The following is a 25,104-nucleotide window of genomic DNA, read 5'->3' as shown; positions in this document are numbered from 1 at the left end:
GTCAGCTAATTAATCTTTCTGCAATCAAGCATTCTTATTTTCTGTTATCCCTTTGAACCTTGTTAGTGTCTCCCTATAGTTCATATGTCTCTCTCCACACAGATGGTTACACCCAGCTCTAGTATTTATAAGTCAGTTCTTTTAGCTACACAACTGAACTCATTAGAATTAAAGTATAAACTTTCCAATAGAGAGGACTGACATTTCAATTTGAATCAGGGCCAAATCAATTGAGTTCAAGATAACAGGGCCATGAAAAGAAAAAGAAAGCAAAGGAAAAGAAAAAACAAAGGTAGTGTAGCCCATTCCATTCATTGACTGGGACAGTTTATATAGACAGTGGGGTGTGTATTGGGCTAGGGATACATAAAAACATACATTTATAATAATACTTTTTTTACACAAAATCTTGCTTGTACTGTTTGTAAAGAGATCAGTTGATAAGGTGAAATATTTGTTTTCATTTTTAAATTAACTATTCATAAATTAGCCTTTCTCTTTAACTCTTGGCTGGTTCTTTCAAGAAGACTTATTATTTGCATTGGAACCTAGGCTAATTATTTTATAAGAATAAATATTCACCTGTTCATTTCACCAGTTTATGCAGTGTGCTCATGTTCATGGTCAAAAGTAAACTTTAAAAAGTCTATAAAAATGTACTGTTTAATCTAAATCACCTTCTTTCTTTTAGGTATTTTTGGTTGAATACGCAGGACCTCTGCTTATATACCTCCTTTTTTATCTGAGGATTCCGTATGTATATGATGTGAAAGAGAGCTCTAGAAGATTACGCCACCCCGTGGTACAGTAAGTGATTCATGTAGTACATACAGGTTAAGGAGGAGTTGAACTAGTAAGCAGATACTATGTCAAGAAAGGTTGTCTAATTGGTAAGCCAATTAAAGTAGATTCAACTTTATGGAAATATACTTTACATAACTATAAATAGTGTACAAAAACCAGCTTGCAAAGTATACTACAAGGCTATAGTAACACAAACGTCATGGTGTTGTCACAAAAATAGAGACATAGACCAATGGAACAGAACAAACAGCCCAGATATAAAACCATCCACATACAGCCACGTGATCTTTAACAAAGAAGACAACAATATACATTGGGGTAAAGAAGCCCTATTCAATACATAGTGCTGGGAAAATGGGATAGCCACATGCAGAAGAATGATTCAGGATCTATATCTGTCACCACTCACAAAAAATAAATCAAGATTTATAAAAGAAAAATATAAGGCATGAAACCATAAGAAATCTAAAAGAAAATGTAGGAAAAACTCATCCAGATATTAGCCTAGGCTATCAGTCCCCAACCTTCAACCTTTTTTTTGGCACCAGGGACCAATTTCATAGAAGACTGGGGTGGGTAGGTCAAGTGGTGATGTGAGCAATGGGGAGAGGCTGTAAATACAGAAGAAGTTTCGTTAGCTCACCCACTGATCACCTGCTGTGTGCCCCACGCCACCTTTCTAAGTTTTAGGGAAAACAAGTTTTCCACCGATGGGGGATTGGGGCCAGGGAGTAGTGAAAGTTTCTGTACCAGTCTGCAGCCTGGGGGTTGGGGACCACGGGCCTGGGCAAAGAATTGCTGAAGAAGATCTCAATGGCAATCAGAGCAACAACAGAAATATATAAATGGGACTTGATTAAAGTAAGAATCTTCTGCACAGCTGAGGAAACAATCAACAGTGCAAGTAGATAGCCTACAGAATGGGAGAAAATATTTGCATGCTATACATCCAATTAAGGGCTAATAATCATAATCTACAAAGAACTTAAGCAAATCATCAATAAAAAACAAACCACAACATTAAAAAGTAGGCAAAAGATATGAACAGAAGCTTTTTAAATGAAGATAGACAAATGGCCAGTAAACATATGAAAAAGTGTTCAGCATTACTCAGCATCATGGAAATTCAAATTAAAACCACAATGAGATATTACTTTATCCTAGTTAGAATGGCTTTTATTAAAAAGTCCAAAAACAGTAGAAGCTGGCATAGATGCAGAGAGAAAGGAACACTTATACGCTGTTGGTGGGACTACAAATTAGTACAACCTCTATGGAAAACAGTATGGAGATTCCTCAAAGAACTCAAAGTAGAACTACCATTTCATTCAGCAATCCCACTACTGTGTATCTACCCAAAGGAAGAGAAGTCATTTTATTAAAAAGACACCTGCATATGAATGTTTATTGCAGCACAATTTACATTTGCAAAGATGTGGAATCAACCCAAGTGTCCATCAATTCTTGAGTGGACTAACAAAATGTGTTATATTTATACCATGGAACACTATGCAGCCATAAAGGAGGATGAATTAAGGCCTTGTGCAACAATTTGGATGGAACTGTAGACCATTATCCTAAGTGAAGTATCTAAAGAATGGAAAAACAAACACCACATGCACTCACTATTAAATTGGAACTACTGATGAGCACACATGTGCACAAAGGGAAGTAAAACTCAGTGGAAATCAAGCAGGGAAAAGAAGGGAGGAAAAGGTGGGTGAAAACCTACCTAATGGGTACAGTGAACACTACCTGGGTGATGGGCACACTTATAACTCTGACTCAAGCGTAACAAAATCAATACATGTAATCAAAAACATTTGTAGCCCAAAATATTTTGAAATTAAAAAAAAACACACACAAAAACACAAGGGAAATCAGGCAATTCAGGAATATCATCAAAACAAGCTTTAAATTATAAAGTTGAAAGGTCAAGGATAGAACTCAAGATATAAATACTTCTCTAAAACACATTGGCCACATTGCATAGGAAATATATAATGCCTCAACTAATGAAGAAAAAAAAAAAACTCTGCAAATTGTCTTTTGCAAGTCAAAATCCAAAATTAAATAGCGCTTTGAAAAGAAAGAGTAGGGTAATTATAAAAGAAGACTATATAACCATGGTAGTTAGCATATTTTGAAAATAATTCTTTCTTTTCCTATCTCTCTCTGTCTCAGAAAGGTGTGCCACATTAAAGAGAAAGAGAATAATTATTCAAGATGTTAGATTGGAATATAGAGTTAGCAGTTTGTTATAAAAAAAAAGGATCTGAACATCAAGTGAATTATAAAGCAAAATGTAAATATTTAGGTCGTTTGGATACTAGACGATAAAGTATTCATTGGACCCTGAATTTCTCATCTCAAATCAAGCTTTCATACTCTTAATCACTCTTCTCCAGCCATAGTGACCTTTCTTGTCTGTGGATTAACTACAATGCTCCCTTTCACACAGGGGCATTTACACATGCCATTCCCCATGCCAAGTTCTCATTACATCCCCTTCCTCTTATACGAATTTCAAATAGAGGTTCAAACTCTCTTACTTGGGGGTAGTCACTCCTATTCCTTTCAAAATATCCTACTAAAATGATTTTTATTTATATACAATGTGTTACTTTAAGGTTATATATTCATAGATCTATTAGTTTGTCTATTTCCTTCAATAGAGTTTAAATTTTACAACAGATGTACTTTGATGTCCAGTCTATTTCACTGCTTAACACATTACCTGACATACAGGACAAAAAGCACCCAGTAAAAATGCTTGTGATGAATACATAGATGAACCAAATGCATATATATATGTTTTTTTTATGTTGGATGCTTTGAGAGTATAAAAGAAGAGAATCTGACCTGGATGGGAGTTCTGATGATGGCTTGCCTAAGAAAGTGACATTAGAAGTTTTTTGTTTGCTTTCTGCAGGGGTGAGTTAGATTTCAACTAATGAATGAGGAATTTTCACATGGAAATGATCTGTGGTACAAAACAATTTGGTGCATTGTAGCAGTAGAAAGAAAGCTAGTGTAGCAAGGCACAGAAAGGCCAGGGGAGATTGGCTTTCGGTAACAATGGTCAGATCAGAAGAGGTCAAGTTGTCTGGGGCCTTTTAGATTATTAACATTTTTCTCTTTCCTAAGTGAAGGGAATGTCCAATTCATTTAGAAAGAATCCGGGGTGGAAAGTTTGGAAGGAGAATGTAGTAGCTCTCATTTTTTAGATTAAATATGTACTTTTAATCAGACACAACAGCACTAGCATGAAAAAAGAACCATTGTTTCCAGTGATATTCTCAAAGGAATTGACTGACAGTTGGTTACTATTCTTAAATATAAACACAGCATGTTTTATAACATCTCAGTGACAAACATATTAGTGCCACATTATTTCAAAATAGCAAATATGTTAAGTTTATATGAAATCGTTCCAGAATGGATGCACACAAACTGCTTTTGAAATTTAGGCTTCTAGCAGGTATTTATAAAATAATCACAAGCCTTCTAAGGCACCTCAATTTCAGGATGGTGTTGTTTCTCAAGATTAAAAGAATCAGTTTTCTAATATCACATCTAATTGCCATATACACAAATGTTAAGTCTCCATAAATTGCTTTGAATCATATTTTAGAGTCAAAATTATTTTTCTTCTAAGTTCATATGGAAGGCAGATTTCTATATGTGACTCAACCACCACAAAGTTCTCTGGATCTCTTAGAGAGGAATGAGGGCATATCTCCTACAGGATCTTCAAACAAAAACACAACAAAACAAAAGGCTGCATTGTGACTGGATAGAAAATGAAATTTAAACTTTCTCAATCTTGGTACTTGCTAAAGGACAACCAAACAATTAAAAAGTTACTCTGAATATTATAAAATGTCAAATGCATTCTAAGTTGGTTTTAGATATTTTTAGAACTTGTAAATTGCTTCAATGGAAGCATTTTGATATGAACACATTTGCAATTATTATATTTATACCTCTTCCTGGGGCACGTATGAGCGTAACAGTTTATGACTGGTGTTATAAAATATTTGGAATGTCATGAGAAGTAAATTTGCAGAGACTCTTAGTTTTCTTATTCAAAAACTAGAAAATTTCTAGAATAAAATATTAAGCACTCTTGTTTTAGTTACCAGAAACAATATTTCCTAATAAATAGGGTATTGTAGTGAACTAAACAAAAAATTAAATATCCCATGCATAGGGCAAGCCAGGATTTTGGAAGGAAATTTAATGTTTATGTTGTATTTTTTTTTCCAGCTTGGCTTGCTTCTTCCATTGTATGCACTACATCAGATACCTTTTGGAAACCTTGTTTGTTCACAAAGTTTCTGCAGGACATACATCTTTGAAAAATTTGTTAAAGGTAGGAATTAATGTGTTTTGTATTTTTAATTGTTACTGAGGCATTTTGTATATTAGATCCTTTGAAAAATATTCAAACATTTTTTCCCCTCACTTCTAGATTTTCTTGTTCAATTGTGTCAGCATACCTTAAACATAGCTGCTGTAATGCCATTTCCTTGATGACCTATTTCATTTGAGCTTAAGTTAATGGAAAGACTTTTCATGACCTTACGTTTCAAGACAAGCCAGAAGCCTTTTTATTTGGGAAATACTTAGCATTGAATTCAGATTCTTTAAGTGTCACTTGAAGAGGAAGAATCTCACATTTGAACACTACCACAAATATATGTTTGTGTACGACTAAAATGATTATACCATATTTTGTAGTTATCAGTGTGATGCCAGTGTCTTTGCTTTTTCTGGACATAATGAATGCAACTGTTATCAACCATTAAATAACTATCAAGAAAATGGGAAAATTTGTGAAGTGTTGAAGTGGAAAAGTACATTAGGCAACGTGTACTTCAATTTTTTAATCAAATTTAGAATTTATTTTAATTCACTCTCAGTTTAAAATCTATTTTCAGAAGGAATTATGGCCTTACAAAAAATGTTTTTGGCAAATAACTGCTTTCTAAAAAAATTCAACAAAGCAGTCATTTTATTTTGCCATTGTAATAAAACATAAAGCTCTAGAATTCTGAGATCTCAGAAATCATTTAGACTCTTTTCTCTTTTGACAGAAGATATTACAATTTATTATATCAGTTCAGGATCAGCATTATAGCCTAGGAATCCTAAATCCGTGCCATTCTAGTCAATCAGGGTGTGTTACTACTAATGATTTAATAATTCATTCTTTTATCCACTTACTGTTGGAAATGTTAGTATGTATTTTGCAATAGATAACTTATTTAATATTTTAGTAATTCATTCATATTCATTACTTGATAGACAAAAACATTCTTGACAAATCTTTCTAAAATATACTATTACATTTGACTTATTTCCCAAATTCCCATTAATATTAATAAGAATGGAACAAAGAAACGCATTTCCTTGGTGTTATCAAAATAGTGCTTTTAAAATGCTACTTTTCTGGGCAAAGAAGCATTCCATTTATCCAGCTTAGACAATTTATACCATTTATATCACTTTTTATATAAATGCTGCATTGTGTAATATAAATATGTGTGGTGGTTTCAAATGATATTATATATATTATATATATTCCCTAACCTTTATTTTGTTCTGTTTGTAGGGTTGTGCCTTTTACTGGGGATTCACTTCTTGGATTGCCTACTACATCAATCACCCATGGTATACACCGCCAGGTATGTAGTATTTTGTTAACTAACCCCATACTAAATGACCAAAATCAAAAACCTGCTTTAAACCAATAGAAAGTGATGAACAACATGGCATAATTAAAGGAATAAGTAAATAATAAAAATATGTCACTTTTAATTGCTTCTGTATAATATGTGTTAAATGTTTGTGTAGACTTAAAAGACCAGTTTGACTCATAATATTTTCATTTATTTTTCTTTATAAGAACTCTAGGAAAAAAGTATTGGTTGATTGTAAGACACCGAAAGGCCAGATAATAAAATGAAAAAGGCAAAGATTAAGAAGAGAAAATTTAATAAAATTATATAATCATGTATTAATCAGCTATCACATTTTAAAAGTAAGAATAATTGAAAGAATAAATCATGCTCTTTAAAATATGATTCAGTGATAGAAAAGTGGAAATTTTTTTTCTGTGACATATTGGTTTCTACTTATAATTTAATTTATTAAATATGTTGTCCCCTGACTCAGATGGGCAATTTGGTTAAAAGCACACTGCACCAACCCTAAATCCTCAATTATTAATCTTGGGGATAAAAGGCCTGCCATGATCCAAGAATTCCATTTTTTTCTTCAATGTGAACTTTTTCCTCTTCAACTTTTTCTGCATCTCATAAGGCACACAAAACAGAACCCAGTAATTTAATGGTTTTCCATTTAATTGATAATTATTTTGGAATCTATTTCTGGTATTTGTAAAGTTTAAGATAAATGGAGATACATGGTATATTTAAGATCTATTTTAAATTTTAGAAAATAAACTTGATTACTTTATTTGATGAAGTACTGGTAGAGACAATTACCTTGTTCAAGATCTTTGCTAAGATCAAGAAATTTAGTCTGTGAATTGAAGGGTAATTGATTGCAATATATAAAACTTTAACTTATCTAAATATTAACAATTAACCATGAATATTAAAGGAGAAAATTTCCTGACCTCGCATAACTGATTTTTCAAATATTTTATGAGAAGATGTAGTTTTAGAATCTTAACAGACAGGTATATTTGCTCCAGATTATGTTAAGAAGAGCCTCTGAAAAATGTTACATTCCCATATTGGGTACAAAATAATTGTATGTTGATTTTGTTAATATATGCAAAACATTTATTGAAAATATGTGTTTAAAACTCTAAATTTGCTATTTCTTTTGTAATTAGAAACATCATTTTGTAGGTGTTAAAATTTACCATTGTAGTTAAGAAAAATGAGGCCCTGAAAAGTTAATTTCGCTGGGCTAAAGCGAAACCTTATGTGTATAAGATATAAGTAGGTTTCAAATTCTATGAAACATATATAGTAGCATTACAGTACTGATTTTAGGTAGACAGTGAATTTTTTATCCTGTCCACACTTTCCATGGTTCTTCTATACATAGATCTGTTATAACAGTTTATTTAAATATTACCAGCCTCCAGTATCATTATTCAAATGCCACTTACCACAATATGTTAATTGCAATTTTATAAATTGGAAACTTTGCAGCTAGTTCTTCAGTCCACATAACACAGTATAGACAATAGATGCACATCATGATCAGTGACCAATCACATCTGACACTGATTAGTAACTGCATATCTGTTACTGTGATCTGCCCCAACCAGCAAGGTATGTAGTTTTGTTGCTTTCTTATTTCCTAGTAATAACTCACACTTTTCAAATACGTAATTGAAAGGGAAATGAGGCAACAAAAATGAAAGTGTAGCAAAGAAACAAGAAGTGATAATGCTAGAGTGAAATTGTAAATTTGTGGTGATGAAAAGTATAAAATATTCCACATGAAATGACACCAGTAAAATCTTTACATTAAAGAAACTTAGAGATACTTCCTATACTGAAAGTGCAAAGTGTAAAAACGTTAAAGCTGACCTAAACTTAGAAAAAAAGAATTATGACCGTTTGCCAACACATAGAAAAGATTCTCAGAATCGTAAGTTCTGTGACAACCTAGTGCCCATCAATTCATGAGTGGATTAACAAAATATGTTGCACACCATGAAGTGCTGCTCAGCCATAAAAAGAAATGAATTAATGAGTTTTAGAGTAATTTGGATGGAACTGGAAACCATTATCCTAAGTGAAGTAACTCAAGAATAGAAAAACAAATACCACATGTTCTCTCTAATAATTTGGATCTAATCGATGGGCACTCATGGGCACAGAGAGACGTAAAAGTCACTGCAAACCAAGAAGGGGGAGGAGAAAAAGGGGAGGGATAAAAAGGTACCTAACAGGTACAGTGAACACTATTCCAGTGATGGGCACAGTAGTAGCCCTGACTTAAGCATTGTAAAAGCTATCCATGTAACAAAAACATGGATATTTGTACCCCCTTAATATTTTGAAATAAAAAAATAACTTCTATGACAAGAAAGCATGCACTGTTTATACTACCTGACATACTTTTTCATAAAGAAATAAAACATTTTAATTCTCAATAATTCTAATGTTTTATAGTGAACTAAATATTTTTACTATTTTTTCTATTCTTACACATTTGTAATCAATAGTAAGAGAGTTTTTAATGTTTTAACAATGATTTTAAACTTGGAATAATCATAATTTTCTCCATTGATTGCTAGCATCACTTTGTACAGTTTCAGTTTGCAGGGCAGTTTTTACAATCTGTTACTGCCACTCAAAGCAAGAACTGCCTGTGTTTCCAAAATTATCTTGTTTTGTAAAATAATTGAAAGTAAATATTCTATATGTTCTTAAGTTTAGAAAGTCCCAAGCATGCCATTTACAAAGAGAATAGCCTTTGAATGAACTTCTATTACAAAATAGGTTTATTGGGAGATGTTCATATACTTTCTTATTGATACATCATATTTGTACATATTTATGGGATACATGCGATATTTTGATACATGCATAGGATGTGTAATGATCATGTCACATTATTTAGGATATTTGTCGCTTCAAGTATTTATCATTTCTTTGTGTTGAGAACATTTTGAATTCTCTCTTCTAGCTATTTTGGAATATATAATACCTTGTTGTTAACTATAATCACCCTACTGTGCTATCAAATATTAGGACTCTTTCTTCTATCTAACTATATGTTTGTACCCAGTAACTTACCTCTCTTCATCCCCTCCCCAAAATACACCCTTCTTAGCCTCTGGTGACTGTCATTTGAATCTCTACCTCCATTTAACTAGAGGTTAAAAAACCTCAAGTTTTTAACTCCTGCATATGAATGAGAACATGCAATATTTGTCTTTCTTTGCCTGGCTTATTTCACTTTAACAATTCTATCCATGTTGCTACAGATGACAATTTCATTTTTTGTAGCTGAATAATATTCCTTTGTGTATATATACCACATTTTCTTTATTCCTCCATTGATAGACACTTAGGTTGATTTCGAATCTCCTTTTTATTATCAGTGTTATACATAAAATGTAATCACATGTAAATAAATGCATTGTGACTGAGAGAATTTCTCAGAAGAAAACCTCATTGATTATTCACTATTAAATTGGAACTAAACCATGAGCATACATGTGCCCAGAGGGAAGTAAAACTTGGTGGAAATCAACTAGGAGGAGGGGAGAGGAAGGTAGAGGAAAAAAGCAACTTAATAGGTGGGTACTATGAGCACTATTTGGGAGATGGGCACACCTTTAGGTGGGACTCAAACATTACACAGATGATCCATATAATAGAAAACATTTGTATCCCTTAATATTTTGAAATAAATAAAAAAAATCCCAGGGATTTGATGGTTATTAAAGTGGAATACAAAGGAGTAGAATTAGGCATTTCTTTCTTTAACAAATATTCACAGAGCATCTAATATATTCTGGGATAATGGTGGGCACTTGAGAAGAAAAAGCAACTAAAAGCTTTAAATTTAGACCACTAACTTTAGTTAATTCCTCAGAATAAACTTTAATTTTTATATTATTTAATATGATATCCTCATTTGACCAACATATATGCCGTTTGCATTTATCTTGCCATAACCAAAAAAGGGACATGACTTTCAGTTCACATCATGGCATGGAGAATAATAGAACAATTGCAAATCTTTTTGGAGTATGTGTCATTTAAGGGAAGTACTATAAATAGAAACAATGGTGAATGTGACTGCTAAAATAGTACGTGACGGGAGGAGTTGTTTCCTTTTATGCATGTAATAGAGTAGATATGAATTGACATTTATTAGGGCTTCTTAGGTTTCAGGCAGGGTCCTAAGCAATTGGCATGTAATCCTTGTGAAAGTTAACTGTTGGTATCCCTATTTTACAGATGAAGAAGCTAAACTTTAGAAAATATAGGCATAGTTTTTAAGCTTACATGGTAAACTACTGGAACAGAATCAACAATTTAGACACAGAGAGCAGTGACCTGAACAAGAGAACAAGAGGCTAGCCAATCCAAAGCCAGGTGGATATATTATGGGTAGACATGATCATTCAGGGGGAAAAAAAAGAAAACCATTTCAACTTGCTAGTGAGGTTTTTTTTTTTTTTTTTTTTTTGAGACAGAGTCTCAGTCTGTTGCGCAGGCTAGAGTGCCTGGCTCACAGCAACCTCAAACTCCTGGGCTCAAGCAATCCTTGTGCCTCAGCCTCCCAAGAGGCTGGGACTACAGGCCTGTGCCACCATGCCCGGCTAATTTTTCTATGTATATTTCTAGCTGTCCATATAATTTCTTTCTATTTTTAGTAGAGGCGGAGTCTCGCTCTTGCTCAGGCTGGTCTCCAACTCTTGAGCTCAAATGATCAGCCCTCCTAGGCCTCCCAGAGTGCTAGGATTACAGGTGTGAGCCACCGTGCCCGGCCAACTTGCTAATGAATTTTGATCTAGGTAGTAGAGGCTTCTATTTCTTAAATTGATGGTAATGTGGACCTAGGATAATTAGCTCACACTGCCAACAAATAACAGGATCCAATAACTCTAATTTGTCATATGCTTATGGCATTTATTAGGTTTTATTTTTTCCTTAGAATTTCACTCTTTTTGTACCTATGCTGCTAAAGACCTTCACTTACTTTTATTAGCTCTTTCTAAGACTTTTACAAGGTGCATCTCTCCCTTTTGAAAGTCTTTGATTAGAATTCATAAAGTTATTTTAATTAAAAATGGATTACATACTAGATCATGAAATGCAATGCTGTGCTTACAAATCAGAAATAGTACAAACTACATTATCTTTAGTGAATTGAAATAATCTTAAATGTACAATGTAAGTACACAAAAAAATTAAAAATGAAACTGGATACTCGAAAATATTTCTAAATAAATATTGAGTCTAAAAGTTTAAAAATAAGTATTAAGCACAAAAAAATATAAAACTAGATACTTAAAAACGCATTCCTAAATAAATATTGAGTTTAAAAGTAAAAATATAGTAATAATCACAGAACAACTATGACAAGGTAACAAATCAGGAAACAGTACATATTAAAGCTATTTGCACCAGGACTGTTAAAATTTCATTAGCTAAGCATATTTAAGAAACATGAAATAAAACATGACCACTTAAAAAGTCAGAGATTTCTTTTTTGAAATGTATTTTACTCTAATTGTGTGCTTTATTAAATGCATGTGTTTAAAGTTGCATAATAGATAATTGACTCAGTTTTTACATTGTTCTGGAATATTTTTTTTAAAGCCTGTATGCTTACAATGTAATTTTTACCCTCACAATTAAAAAAAATGAAAAAACAACCTGAGTAATTTTTTTGCTTAATTTTTTATCAGTTTTCCATATGTTCACTTTATATACTATATGTTCGTTCAACTTACATATTCAAGTCTTTAATTCAGGATATTTTTTCTTATATTACAGCTATGATTATTAGTTTTCTGATTTGGTTTGTGTCAATTTACACTGCTGTTCTTTGTCTTCTATATCAGCTGTTTTTTTTCTACTTTGTTCTGTATTCTCTGCACTAACAGTGTTTGACCTTTATCACAATCTTCATCACAACCTATTCTCAACAAATTTGACTGCATAAAATTAATAGCGTCTATACATCAATACATACAAACTAACTTAAGGATACATATTTCCAACACATATTCCATTCAAGAGGCCATTTGTTATACTTCTTGAATGCTTTCTCAAGAAAAATAAATAAAATACATTATCAGTATTGAAAACTACCCAGTGGCTTTGGTAGGATTTGGCTTTGTACTTTATCATAAACACATGGTCCAGTGCTTGTCATATGAATTCCTGATGAGTATAGCAGAATAATTCAAGTTACGTTTAGTAGGCAAAAATAAAATAATTATGGCAGATAGGAATACATATCACCAAATTATTAATATTATGTTTTGACTGGAGAAGAATGTTTAATTATATGGCAAACAGGTATAATAGAATATTAAGAGAAAAGGTGATGATAAAATGATTCTATCAAATATTATAAAAACGTACAATAAATTTGAATATGTCAAAGGGGAAAACCAGAATTTTAACTGGTTTTCCATCATTGATAGGATTTTTAGTGCATTTCATTTTCCGTTTACACTTTTCTCTGTTTCCCAAATATCTCCATTCATGAATTTTATCTGACAGTTATATGTATGAACTTTAAAAGACAAAACTTTAAATTCATTTACTTGTTTTATATGTGTATTAGAAAGACATATATCCATGCAGAAAAGCTTATTTAACTTTTAACTAAAAGATGCTTTTACATCTCAGTCCCCCAAAAAAGAACTTCAGTACAAGATTTATATATATAAACATGTTCAGAGCAGTATTACTTATCATACATAAAATTAATGTGACCCTAATTCTGCAGCAATTTGATAGTAGCTAATATTGTAAGAGCTAATATTTTAATATTTTAATCTGCATTTTGATCCAGATTCTATCACAGTTATGACAATAGATGTTTAATAATATTCGGAAAATCTTTAAGTATATTCTTAGATAAAAAATGCAAGTTTCAAAATAAGAGATAGTATTAATCTTTATTTGTAAATGTTTATATAAATAGATACAATTTATGTGCATACACACATAAAACAGGCAGAAATGCAACTGTTAATACACACGATGAGCTTATCAAATAATTGTATTTTTAATATTTTTATATATTTCAACATTTTCACCATAAGCAAGATGCCTTTAGGGACATTGTTTTAAATGCTGCTTTGTGCATTACTCCATGTGATCTTGGAAAATTACATAACCTATTTTTTTAATTTTGGACTAAGACAAATAACACATGCCTCAGATATTTGTTATTTAGGTAAAAATGTAAAATACTTAAAATTGTGCCTTTTAGGACTCATTAATAAAAAATAAAAAATTATTAGTAGCAGTATTTTTCTTTTTATTGTTAAAAATTAAAAAGATATTTTGGGGTGTCATTACATTATAGGCCATACTAAGTACAGAGAGATTAAATATGCCTTCAAAGAGTTTAACCATACAAATTAATATTTCATTTGTATTCTAAATATCATTAGGTTAGTAGAAGAAAAGTACGTGTAGAAAACAAAAATATTTTCAGCACTTCAGATTGCAAAAGTATCATCCCAAAAGGTCAATTACATACCACACAGCACTGCTGATTATAGGATACTTATATCCAATAATCACTGCTTGAATTATGGCTACATATTTGATAATCCAAAATATGAGTATTTGCATGACATTGTCTTTTCCTACTCTCTAGCATTTGGAAACAGGCAAGTCACGGTATCTGCTATCAGTTTTCTGGTATGTATCATATATATTATTTGCTATTCATGCTTTAATTTTGGTAGTGTTAAGAATACAAAACAGATTGCATTTAAGGATTTGTCATGTAGAGCATGTGATCTATCTTTATATCATATACATAATGATATAAAATGAAGTAAATCAAATAACCTCTTATAATCAAGTCTTTAGCTCTATAAATCTTTTAATCAAAATGTAATTATAAAAGATTATTAGAATTATTTGAAATATAATAAATGAAAAAACATACTCAGTAATTCTTCTTACTATCTACACATTTACCAATTTACAAGCCTATAAAGAGCAAAAATTTTTACAAATGTAACAGATTAACATCCAGAAACCACTTTGACAAACTATTAATTTAAGTTGAATACAAAGTTTGCTTATTTTAACAAACATAGCTCTTTCCAAATTGTTCTCAATCCAGTTGTTTATATCATTCTGTGTAACTAAACATACATTTACTTAATTGTATAAAATCAACCTGGGTACACCAGATTCTTGATTATTTCTGAAATGCATTAGTTTTTTAATTAGATATATATTTATTTAGCTCTTATATGCTGTATAATTCTAAGCTTTCATCCTTCATTTATTTCTTCCTTCATCTCTCTTCTTGATAAATTAATAAAATCCCATGATTCATGTACAAGTCCATATCCTTTGTGAAATGTGTATTCAGCAAGTTATCTCCAGTCATTTCATGCAAGGCGTAAATCACCCACTACAACTTGGTAGTCTCTCACATGACCATATCTGTGTGTGTGTGTATGTGAGCTAATAGTTTAGGTAATAACATTCTCTACTGTGTGGGCTTTAAGAAGGGAAGATCGTGCTTTATCTTTCCAGCACCTAGTTTTGCAAAGGAAGAACTCATTACTTGCTTGAATGAATGGCACAAATCATTCATTTATTTAGAATTTCTTTAGTAAATATATCACACAGTCTTTTAATTTTTCCATATTTGTAAATTGTTCATGAACAGTAATCCTGCAGTTCATTTGTTGCAATGACTTTGTTCCTAATCCATATTTTACCTAGCCTAATGTTCTTTTCATATTAACTACTCAGTAAATTTGAGCTAATGAAAGAATGAATTCACGGATAAACAAAATAATAACCACATTTTGGTCCTTAAGTGTGTTTTAGATTAATATCTGATTATTTCTCTGATTTTTATCCTCCTTATTATGTTGTTCACCTTTTTAACAGCTTGTTCACTATAACTTATTTCTCTATATTTATTAACAACACTCCATTTTCATTTAATATTATTGATTTCTTCCCTTTTCTGAAATACGATATGCTATGTATTCCTTCCCTTTCCTCAAATATGTTTGGCATTAGTATAAAACAAATATTTTAATAAAGGTTATAGCTTTTCTTTAAAACTCTTGTTATAATAAATGTTATAATTTTTTTTTAAAGTTAAAGGAGGCATAATTAGAAATAACAAAATTCTAATAGTTTGCAGTTACACTGTTTTTTCTCCAAGACTTTTAAAAACTCTGCCTCCTTTTTAAGCTACTAGTTCTCACTGTTCACATACGTCTTTATTAATCAGTGGTATTTTATACATCCCCCTCAAGCAAAAATGAATAAAGCCCAAGATGCAAAACCGCACAAATATTGATAAATAACAGAATAGACTACATCTAATACAGAAGTAGTAGATAAATTTGATAACTTTAATTCCACATTTCTAAGTACATAACAAGCATTGCTTTTAATTATAGGTAGTACTAAGTATATATGATAACCTTATTTAAAGGTAAAAATACTGAACGTAATTATATTCCATAGAAAATTGAAATCTAGAAATGAGACAGAAGGGCCACTGTGACTCTCTTACAGACATAAATTGTGTTGAGAAATGAAGAAGACCTGCTAGTCCTCAAATTTCTTAATAATGATCAGTGTAAGCAAGGCACTTTTACTTTCACAAATAATATATGATATTAAGATATAAGTTTTAGGAATTTGAATCTAATACCAGATATAATAACTAATGAATTGGTCAAGTTTGCATATAAGCACCTAAATTGAAGAGGCCTACCATTCATTGTAAGTATTACATTTTATAATTCAAAATTCACTTTGTGTTCATAATAACTGAATTTCATAATAAGTGTAGTAATTAGAAATTCAAAATTTAAATAATTTTATGAGCACAGTAATATAAGTTATCATAAGTTAAATATTTATGTATACTTTGACATTGTAATATTGGCTAACTTAGGCTATTGTCAAATAGCATTTCAGTTTAGATCAATATGCACTAAGTACTAAAGTAGAAACTAATTTCCCAAGGTCCCAATAGGTGATAAATTTCATAGTTGATTCTCTGTAATCATATCTTTAGCAAGAATTTTTCTTATTTTTAAAATTTTAAATAATAGAAAATAAATAAAACATAAGCTATCACTAGTTAGTATTATTATAAATCCAGAAAACAAAAATAGCTGAAACTGAAAACGAACCAAAGTATATCAAGAACATTTTAGCAAAATCTATATGTCAATTAAATTAATACAATGACTATTTGTTATTTATTGCTGAAATGATAAAATTATAAGATATTGCATCTTCCAAAATCTATAATACAATAGCAATGCACCTAAACTATTCTTCCAACACCTAAAACTGTTGGGAGAATGATTACATGAAAAGGTAAAACAGATCATTTTCATTCCGATAAAAATATTATGAGATCATATTATAAACATGTTTTTACTGTAGAAACCAATGGGATTTAATAAGACAGAATAACAGAGCCTATTTGATGGCTACAAATTCTATCTTAGAATGTTTGGATTTTGTTCAACAGACAAATCTTTTTCATTTATTTAAGGGAGAGAATGCTTAACTTGATTAGGTTTGTAAAGAAGAGCAATATGTAAATAACATAAAAGTGGATCACTGAAAGTTGCCCTCTTTCTACCCTTGTTTTGGTCATTGGTCGTTGGTATGTTTCCAATGTTATTGCAGGATAATAGAATGTTACTGACCAAGACACAGTACCTAGTCATAAACAATGGACATGTTTTCTACTGAAATGCAAAATACTCTGATTCAAACATGTTTTTTAATCTGAGTGCAGTGGGATTTAATGTGGAATATTTTCAGGAAACTTTGTAGAGTACAATATGATGCATGATACATCACCTCTAATATATTAACCAAAGTCCTTTATGTGTTATTAACTTGACACTCCCCAGTGCACATTGTTCAATATTTAGTAATACTGATTAAAAATAAAATTAAAAATTCAGAGAATGAAAGTACAGTGGGTACTGAAAAAGTAAAAATGTTTTACTTTCTAAATCAAAGCAATTAAGGGAAAATGATTTTCATGTGTGAACACAGTGATTCTTTTAATTATATTAGCTGACAATTTCATATATTTATTCATATGATGATAACCGTGAAGAAGAGAATGGACTATTGAATCATTAAACCTAGCTATCATTCAAATGAATGCTAGTTTGAAGCAAAAGTCGTCAAATTACTCAATAAAGATTACATGATATAAGCAGAAATGAATACATTGAATACTTTTTTTAGGTTATGTTAAGCCACACCTATGAATCCAAATGTAAAACCCATTTAAATTTTCAATATTTACCATTCTAAAGTTCATTTTTACTTAAAACATACATACCTAGTGGCTCTTTTTTAATCATGGGAGGAAGAGCACATAACATAAAATTGACCATCCTACCATTTTAAGTACACACTTCAGTGGTGTTTAATATATTCACATTGTTGTGCAAAATTTACTTTTTAAACCTAGGCTATCTTGTTCTTTATAACAAAGGCAGTTCTTACTAAGTCCCTGAATTGTTTATCTCTCTTTCTGTGAGTGTGTTTAGAAGATATAAACCTTTTTTTAATTACATTAAACTTTTTGAAAAAAGTAAAATTGTTAAAAATGATCAATTTTTATATAAGTAAGCCAAATTTAATGCCTTTAATTCTTTTGTTATACTATAATGTAGGAAAAAACCGCTGCTTCTTGCATATAGCATTTAAATATTATTTCTTTCTAAATATATATGAACAATGTCTTTTTAGTATTTTTTTGCTCTGTTTCTACATAATTATTGTCTACAGTATCTTGGTCATGTGTGTTTATAGGGGCCATGCATAGGTTATAGTAGGTACCATAATATATTTTATTATCTGAGATAATTTAAACATTAAGAATGTAAAATCAAATTTCTTAATAGCAACTACCCCAAACTTTATTTATTAAATGGTCTTGTTAGGCTATAATATACCAAATGAAGACATCTAATTTAGGTAAGAATCATGATAATTTTATTGAGCAAACAATGTGTCAGGTACTTGACTTCATTCAGTTATCATAAAATCCCTAGAGACAGAAATTAATTTCTGCCATTTAGATGAAAAAACAGAATTCCAAATGTATAATTCACTTAATCTGTCATACTTAGTAAATGAAAGACGTGGCATGTCAATATAGGCCCATGCAACCAAAAGCCAACAATCCTACCCACATCCATATGTAAAAAATTACAACTGAAAAATTATCTAAAAATTCAAAATTCAGCTTTGTCTTCATAATGATAACTTGAGAAACTAGAAGCCTTTTATGTATTTATATTGTGTAATTATTTTTGTGCAAAATTGGTCATTGCATTGTTTCCTGGCTTTTCACATACTGTTTTAATATCTTTGGTATATTTGTTACATTATATCCTGATAAAATTAATCTATTAAAGTTGATTATTCCAAGTGACATGTTTGTATAACAGTTCTAGATGATGAGAAATGGATTTTGTTTTTTTTTTTCAATCTATTTCCTAAAATTTAGAAAGTATTGAAATATAAGCCAATTTTTCAGTCTGAGAGTCACCTAGAAATTAGATAGTTCTGAGAATTATTACTATAATTGTCAGAACTATTATAATTACATTCTGTAGAACTGCTATTATATGTGAAGAACTGCATGTAGAAATGGTTGGAAAGAAAAGAAAAAATCAGATATATTTTAAGACATTAATAGCATTAAAGGCACTGAGTTAAAAGGGTGCTCAACTTTTAGAACATATAGTTAAAAGTTGAATAATATTAAACAATAAATATTTTGAATAACATAATCTCTTGTCAATAATGTAGTATTTATCTGTTGAACACATACTTTGTGTTAAATTAAATAAGGTATATATGGCAGGTAAAGGAAGGATTTAACCTTTACAGGATACATGTTCCAAAATGGGAACATTATGTGTCCCAGGAGATAGTAGTTAAGTCCTTGATTTTCAATGGCCTGCTAAAGGGGACAACTAATGGGGTGTATGTGATCAAGGAGTCATATGATACACAATCAGCAAGTGTCTCAGGTGCCTTCGTGGGACAATGACTTATAATAGGTTTTCTAAACTTGGCTGAAACCTGCTGGGAATCAAATGATCACCCCTGTACTAGAAAGGTTGTTATCATGTTAATGAACTGGGAATATATAAACCTATGCCATCGGTCATCAGCAGCATGAATTGTCACTTCATGGTATGTAATCTACCCAGATTAAGAAATACAAAGGAGATAATCTGTACCATCTGATTAACAAGGCAATTTGACCTGGTTATCAAAAGGGGTCAAGAATATCTTTAGAATTTTCAAACTCATGGTAACTAATTATTTTGATTCAATATATACGAACAACTTTTTTCATTGTTACAGTATAAAATTTTCTTTTCTTAGAATGAGTGTAAAATATACCTCTTGAATCTTTAGAATTAATGTACCGTATGAATTTTGTATACCTTCAGAATACATTTTGAAAAATAGAAATGAGTATTTCACACTGAAAAAGTTTAAAATGTTTTGCAGATTTGTGAAGCTGGAAATCATTTCATCAATGTAATGTTGTCTCATCCCTATCACACAGGTTAGTTCCTTGTTACTTTTTATCTTTTCTAGAGTGGATTATGTTAATAATTATTTTAAAAATCCTTACACCATAATTTTTTTAAAAAGGAAAATAGCAGTAGTTGGAAACTCTTAAATAAGAGTATGCCACTCTTTTTGCCCTTTTATGTCTAAGTTTTGCAAATGTTTGCATTAAATCATATTCCCTAATAATATTTTTTCTAAAATGAAGCATGCATGTACACAATCCCCCCCACCATACACTAAACAATAATCTTGCTTAAAAATGTGAAAAAATAAGTCTGGGTATGGTGACTCACAGTACTTTGGGAGGTCAAAACAGGAGGATTGCTTTAGGCCAGGAGTTTAAGACGAACCCGGGCAACATAGTTAGACTGTGTCTCTACAAAGAAAAAGAAAAAAATTATCCAGGCATGGTGACACCTGCCTGTAGTCCTAGCTACTTGGAAGGCAGAAGTGAGAGGATCACTTGAGCCCAGGAGTGTGAGGTTAAAATGAACTATGATTGCCTCCACTGCACTGCAGCCTGGGTGATAGAGCAAGACCCTATTTCTACTAAAAAACAAACAAACAAAACCCTAAACCTAATTATTAAGAAGTAAAGCAAGCAGAATGAAATCAATTGATGAGTATTCAAATAATTTAACTTTCAATTTAATTTGCACAATATTTGATACAATCCCATTATTTCAAATGACTTCTTAACTTTTTTCCTAGTAAGAGCAATCTTGCTTTGAAAAACTCAGTGCCAATAAAATAACAATCCCTGAGAGTGCATTTAAATTTAGTAGTATATGCTAAATATATTTGAACAAGTTTATAGTGCCTATATCATTTAAAGATATATTTTGTAAATCAGTCATCTCCTTTAGGTTCAATTATAGGTAAGGATTCCCAGCTGCTTAGTGTATATAATACATATTTTAGTTAGAAATTCCAAATAGAAATGGCCAATATTTGGACTTCATATTATTAGCAATCCAGCTGAAAACATGAAAGCATATTTATCTTTTTGAGTATTTTTTTATTATTTCAGCATATTACAGGGGTACAAATGTTTGGGTTACGTATATTGCCTTTGCTCCACCCATGTCAGAGCTTCAAGCGTGTCCATTCCCTAGATGGTTGTGCACTGCACCCATTTGGTGTGTATAAACCCATCCCCTCCTGCTGCCTCCCACCTGCCTGACACCCAATGAATGTTCCTACTATATGTGCATGTTTAAGTGTGGAAGTGTTTAAGTGTGCATGTTTAAGTTTTTCCATTCTTGTGATACTTAGTAGAATGGGCTCCAGATCTATCCAGGATAATATAAGGGGTACTAGATCACCAGTGTTTTTGTGGATGGGTAGTACTCCATGGTATATGTATACCACATTTTATTAATCCACTCATGTATTGATGGGCACTTGGGTTGTTTCCACATCTTTGCAATTGTGAATTGTGCTGCTATAAACATTTTAGTGCAGTTGTCCTCTCACGTATGTTTTAACTCCCATCTGAATATCTTAACATTTCCTTGCTTGTCAAATTTCTGGCAGTTGGTGAAACATTAAATACATTTCAGAATAATTGTTATATATAATAAAACATGTAGAATTATAAGGGGAAATTTTATTAGAATATTTGTGAATATATGAAAAAAGCTGTATATGAGATTGTTTCTTATTACAACATTGCATAACATTGTGTTGACTACTCAACATTTTGAGTATTGATCTTTTATATATATGGATATCTAAAAAATTGTATTATGATTTAAAAATATCTGTGCTTTATCTTAGTGAACAAAAATTACATATAATGCCAATGCTATTATGGGCTTTTTGACTTTATTTGTCTTGGAGTAAAGCCTACATTTTGTTAAGAGATTGAATGCCATTTTCATATATGCCAAATACAGAGATATACTGAATTCCCTTTGAAGGTGTCTGAACCCTAAATGAAAAATTTCTGATATACTAATGTGTTATTTTGTTTTGATTTTTTAGTGGAGAAGCAAAACATAATGCCTTTTCACCCTTTCCTGATATAAATGACATCCTTATAATATTCCACATTATTTTCACTAATCTAATACAAAGGGAGATGTGAAGTATTAAATAATCTCTACCAAATATATCTTCTTTGACACTAAAAGAGAATGTGAAGAGGCAAGCAATTATTAAAACACATTTTATAATTTCTATATGTAATGCTGCTACAAATCGTATGATATACAAAACAATGCTTATATATTATTTTATTTAAAAATTTAAAGAATCGATCACCCTTGTGTATTCTGTATTTTTATATCCACATAGCTATAGCTATGGTCAGAAAGTGACAACTATTCTATTCGAGTTAAAAGTTCGCAGCATTTGAAACTGGGTCTCTTCTGAGTAATTTGTGAAATACATAGCTATAAATATGTGATGACATTTTATGTGGTATATAATTGTTCTTGGGAATTTAGTATTATAAGTATATGTTCAGTTTGTGAAATGTAGCATCATTAACATTTTACTTTCCTTTCTAAAAGGAAATAATGCCTGTTTCCCAAGTCCAAATTATAACCCCTTCTCATGGATGTTTTTCCTGGTTTCATGTCCTAACTACACCTATGAGGTATGTTATTTATGTATATAAGTAACTGAACGTTATTTGATGACATAGTAAATACATTTGCTTATGTGTTTACATGTATTGTAAATTAATATATATGATAAAATACACATAGGTGTTATCTGTAGATACGGGCACAGATACAGCTTTCCATTCCAGTTACAAGCATAGGAAAACAGAACATTTCAATTTTCTCTGCAGATAAAGGAATATTTGTACAAAAATTGATCTATGTTTAATGAAGATTTTGCAGTTGTCATATAAAATGTCTTGAGATACTTCAGGATGTTAGTTTTTATAAAATGTTTTAGAACTATGTACTCTATTTTGTTATGAATATAATACTATTTTATGAGATTGCTTATGAATTATAAATGTAAAGTTAAATTATTATTATTTTGGAAATTTATTCGTTTCTAAAGCTGTCCTAATGTTTTAATACTTAAAATTATCTGTTTAAGGCCACAAGTGAACAAATTACTAAATTAACCATAGCTATTTGTTAATTTATGTTTTAATATAACAGATTGGATCATGGATTAGTTTCACAGTCATGACACAAACATTGCCAGGTAAGACCTAGGTTTATTGACAATTAATCAAAGTAAATGTACCTTTAACATAAGTGGTTTCTGAGAATAAGTTACTACAGTACTAAAGTTTGGCATGTTTGCAAATGGATTTTATGTTTTTATATTGATTTTGATTTTTTGAATAGTATTTAAAATATACTGAAACATTATTTCCTGTTTATGTAACTGTTCCTTAATCCAAACTAGGAAATGTTAATCTAAATTTATTATTAAGCGATAAGGTTTTGTTAAAAAGGAATAGTGGTAACAATGCACTTCACTTGAAATTCTTGTGCATGTGCACAGAAATGTGCATGTGCTGTGTCTTCAAATGTCCATGAGAATCTATGAAGGAAGGGCTTGGAGGATGAATACTGGACATTTTAACACTAAGAAGTTGAAATGCATGAACTCCATGTAGTAGAAGAGATATATGTAATATCCATTTCATCCATTCTTTGTTCTATTGCACAAAAATTTTGAATTACAATTAATGTTGTTTATTATATGATGTGCATGCATAGGTGTGGGTGTAGATATTATATGCATATAGACAACTATTGAAAAATTCAAAGATAAAAATTCTTCATTTGACAGTATTTTGTGGCAGTGGGATATAAAAACGTGGCTTTATTTTGAACTTTGCTATATATTTTCCATGTTTACTCATCCATGCAATATTGATTGAATATATGCCAGGCAATGAGTATAAGTAAAGGAAATAGATAAGAAAATATTCAATATATGAGAAATATTTTAGAAGCTATATAGGATAATGATTCTTTTTCTAATATAACTTACTATATCTATCATAGAAATAAGAAAAAAATAATAATTATTTCTTTTTTCTTCTAGTTGGGATTTTTACACTTCTGATGAGTATCCAGATGTCTTTGTGGGCCCGAAAGAAACATAAGATTTATCTGAAGAAATTCAATTCATATATGCATAGAAAATCAGCAATGATTCCATTCATATTGTAAGAAAATATAAGTAGTCTTATATAGAAAAATTCACTAAATCAGACTTAATCACGATGGTTAACTCTTACGTTCTAGTAATACATGAACAATAGCACTTTTACTGAGTGAAAATGTAAAATGGTAGAATTTTGCCAAATTTAGAATACTAAAATTGAGATTTTAATAAAAGTAGAAATTATAAACAGAATTAATGAAGAACACATGGAATATATTTGCATAGGACTGGTCCTTTAACATTTTTTTTATTTCATTAATGTTTCACAATACTATTGGCATAAGACAAAATATCAATAGCAAAAAAATCTGATTAAAAAATGAGCAAAAGTTCTGAACAGACCCTTCTTAAAAGAAGGCATACAAAAAAATGGTCAGCATCACTAATCATTAGGGAAATGTAAATCAAAACCAAAATTAGATATAATCTCATCCCAGTTAAGATGGTTATTATTAAAAAGACAAAAAATAACAAATACTGGTAAGGATGTGAAGAAAAGGGAATTCTTATGTACTGTTAGTGGGAATGTAACTATTATGGAGAATAGTATGAAGGTTCCTCAAAAAACTACAAATAGAACTACCATATAATACAGCAATCCCCTAACTGGGCATTTGTCCAAAGGAAAGGAAATCAGTATGTCAAAGAGTCATCTGCAGCCCTGTGTTTATTGTGGCACTGTTTCAACAGCCAAGATACAGATTTAACATAGGTGTCCAACAATAGATGAATGGATAAAGAAAATACGGTATATATTCACAATGAAATATTATTCAGCAATAAAGAAGAATGAAATTCTCTCATTCGTGGCAACCTGTCTGGA

At 30.8% G+C, this 25,104-nt stretch overlaps 1 protein-coding gene across 1 annotated transcript in view; it reads left to right on the top strand.

Moving 5' to 3' along the window:
• The window catches only part of TECRL (trans-2,3-enoyl-CoA reductase like), a 67,836-nt gene extending 43,085 nt beyond the window's left edge, over positions 1–24,751 (top strand). Inside the window, exons 5-12 of the mRNA XM_045532443.1 lie at positions 692–807; positions 5,074–5,179; positions 6,422–6,494; positions 14,161–14,204; positions 20,067–20,124; positions 22,649–22,734; positions 23,258–23,303; positions 24,159–24,751. Of these exons, the coding sequence (XP_045388399.1) occupies positions 692–807; positions 5,074–5,179; positions 6,422–6,494; positions 14,161–14,204; positions 20,067–20,124; positions 22,649–22,734; positions 23,258–23,303; positions 24,159–24,286 (657 nt within the window). The 3' untranslated portion in view covers positions 24,287–24,751. The remainder of the gene's footprint in view (positions 1–691; positions 808–5,073; positions 5,180–6,421; positions 6,495–14,160; positions 14,205–20,066; positions 20,125–22,648; positions 22,735–23,257; positions 23,304–24,158) is intronic.
• The last annotated feature ends 353 nt before the right edge of the window (positions 24,752–25,104 follow it).

The sequence above is a fragment of the Lemur catta genome, chromosome 19, assembly GCF_020740605.2.
Source record: "Lemur catta isolate mLemCat1 chromosome 19, mLemCat1.pri, whole genome shotgun sequence".
Classification (NCBI taxonomy): Eukaryota; Metazoa; Chordata; class Mammalia; order Primates; family Lemuridae; genus Lemur; species Lemur catta.
This window is presented reverse-complemented; position numbering and strand designations above follow the sequence as displayed.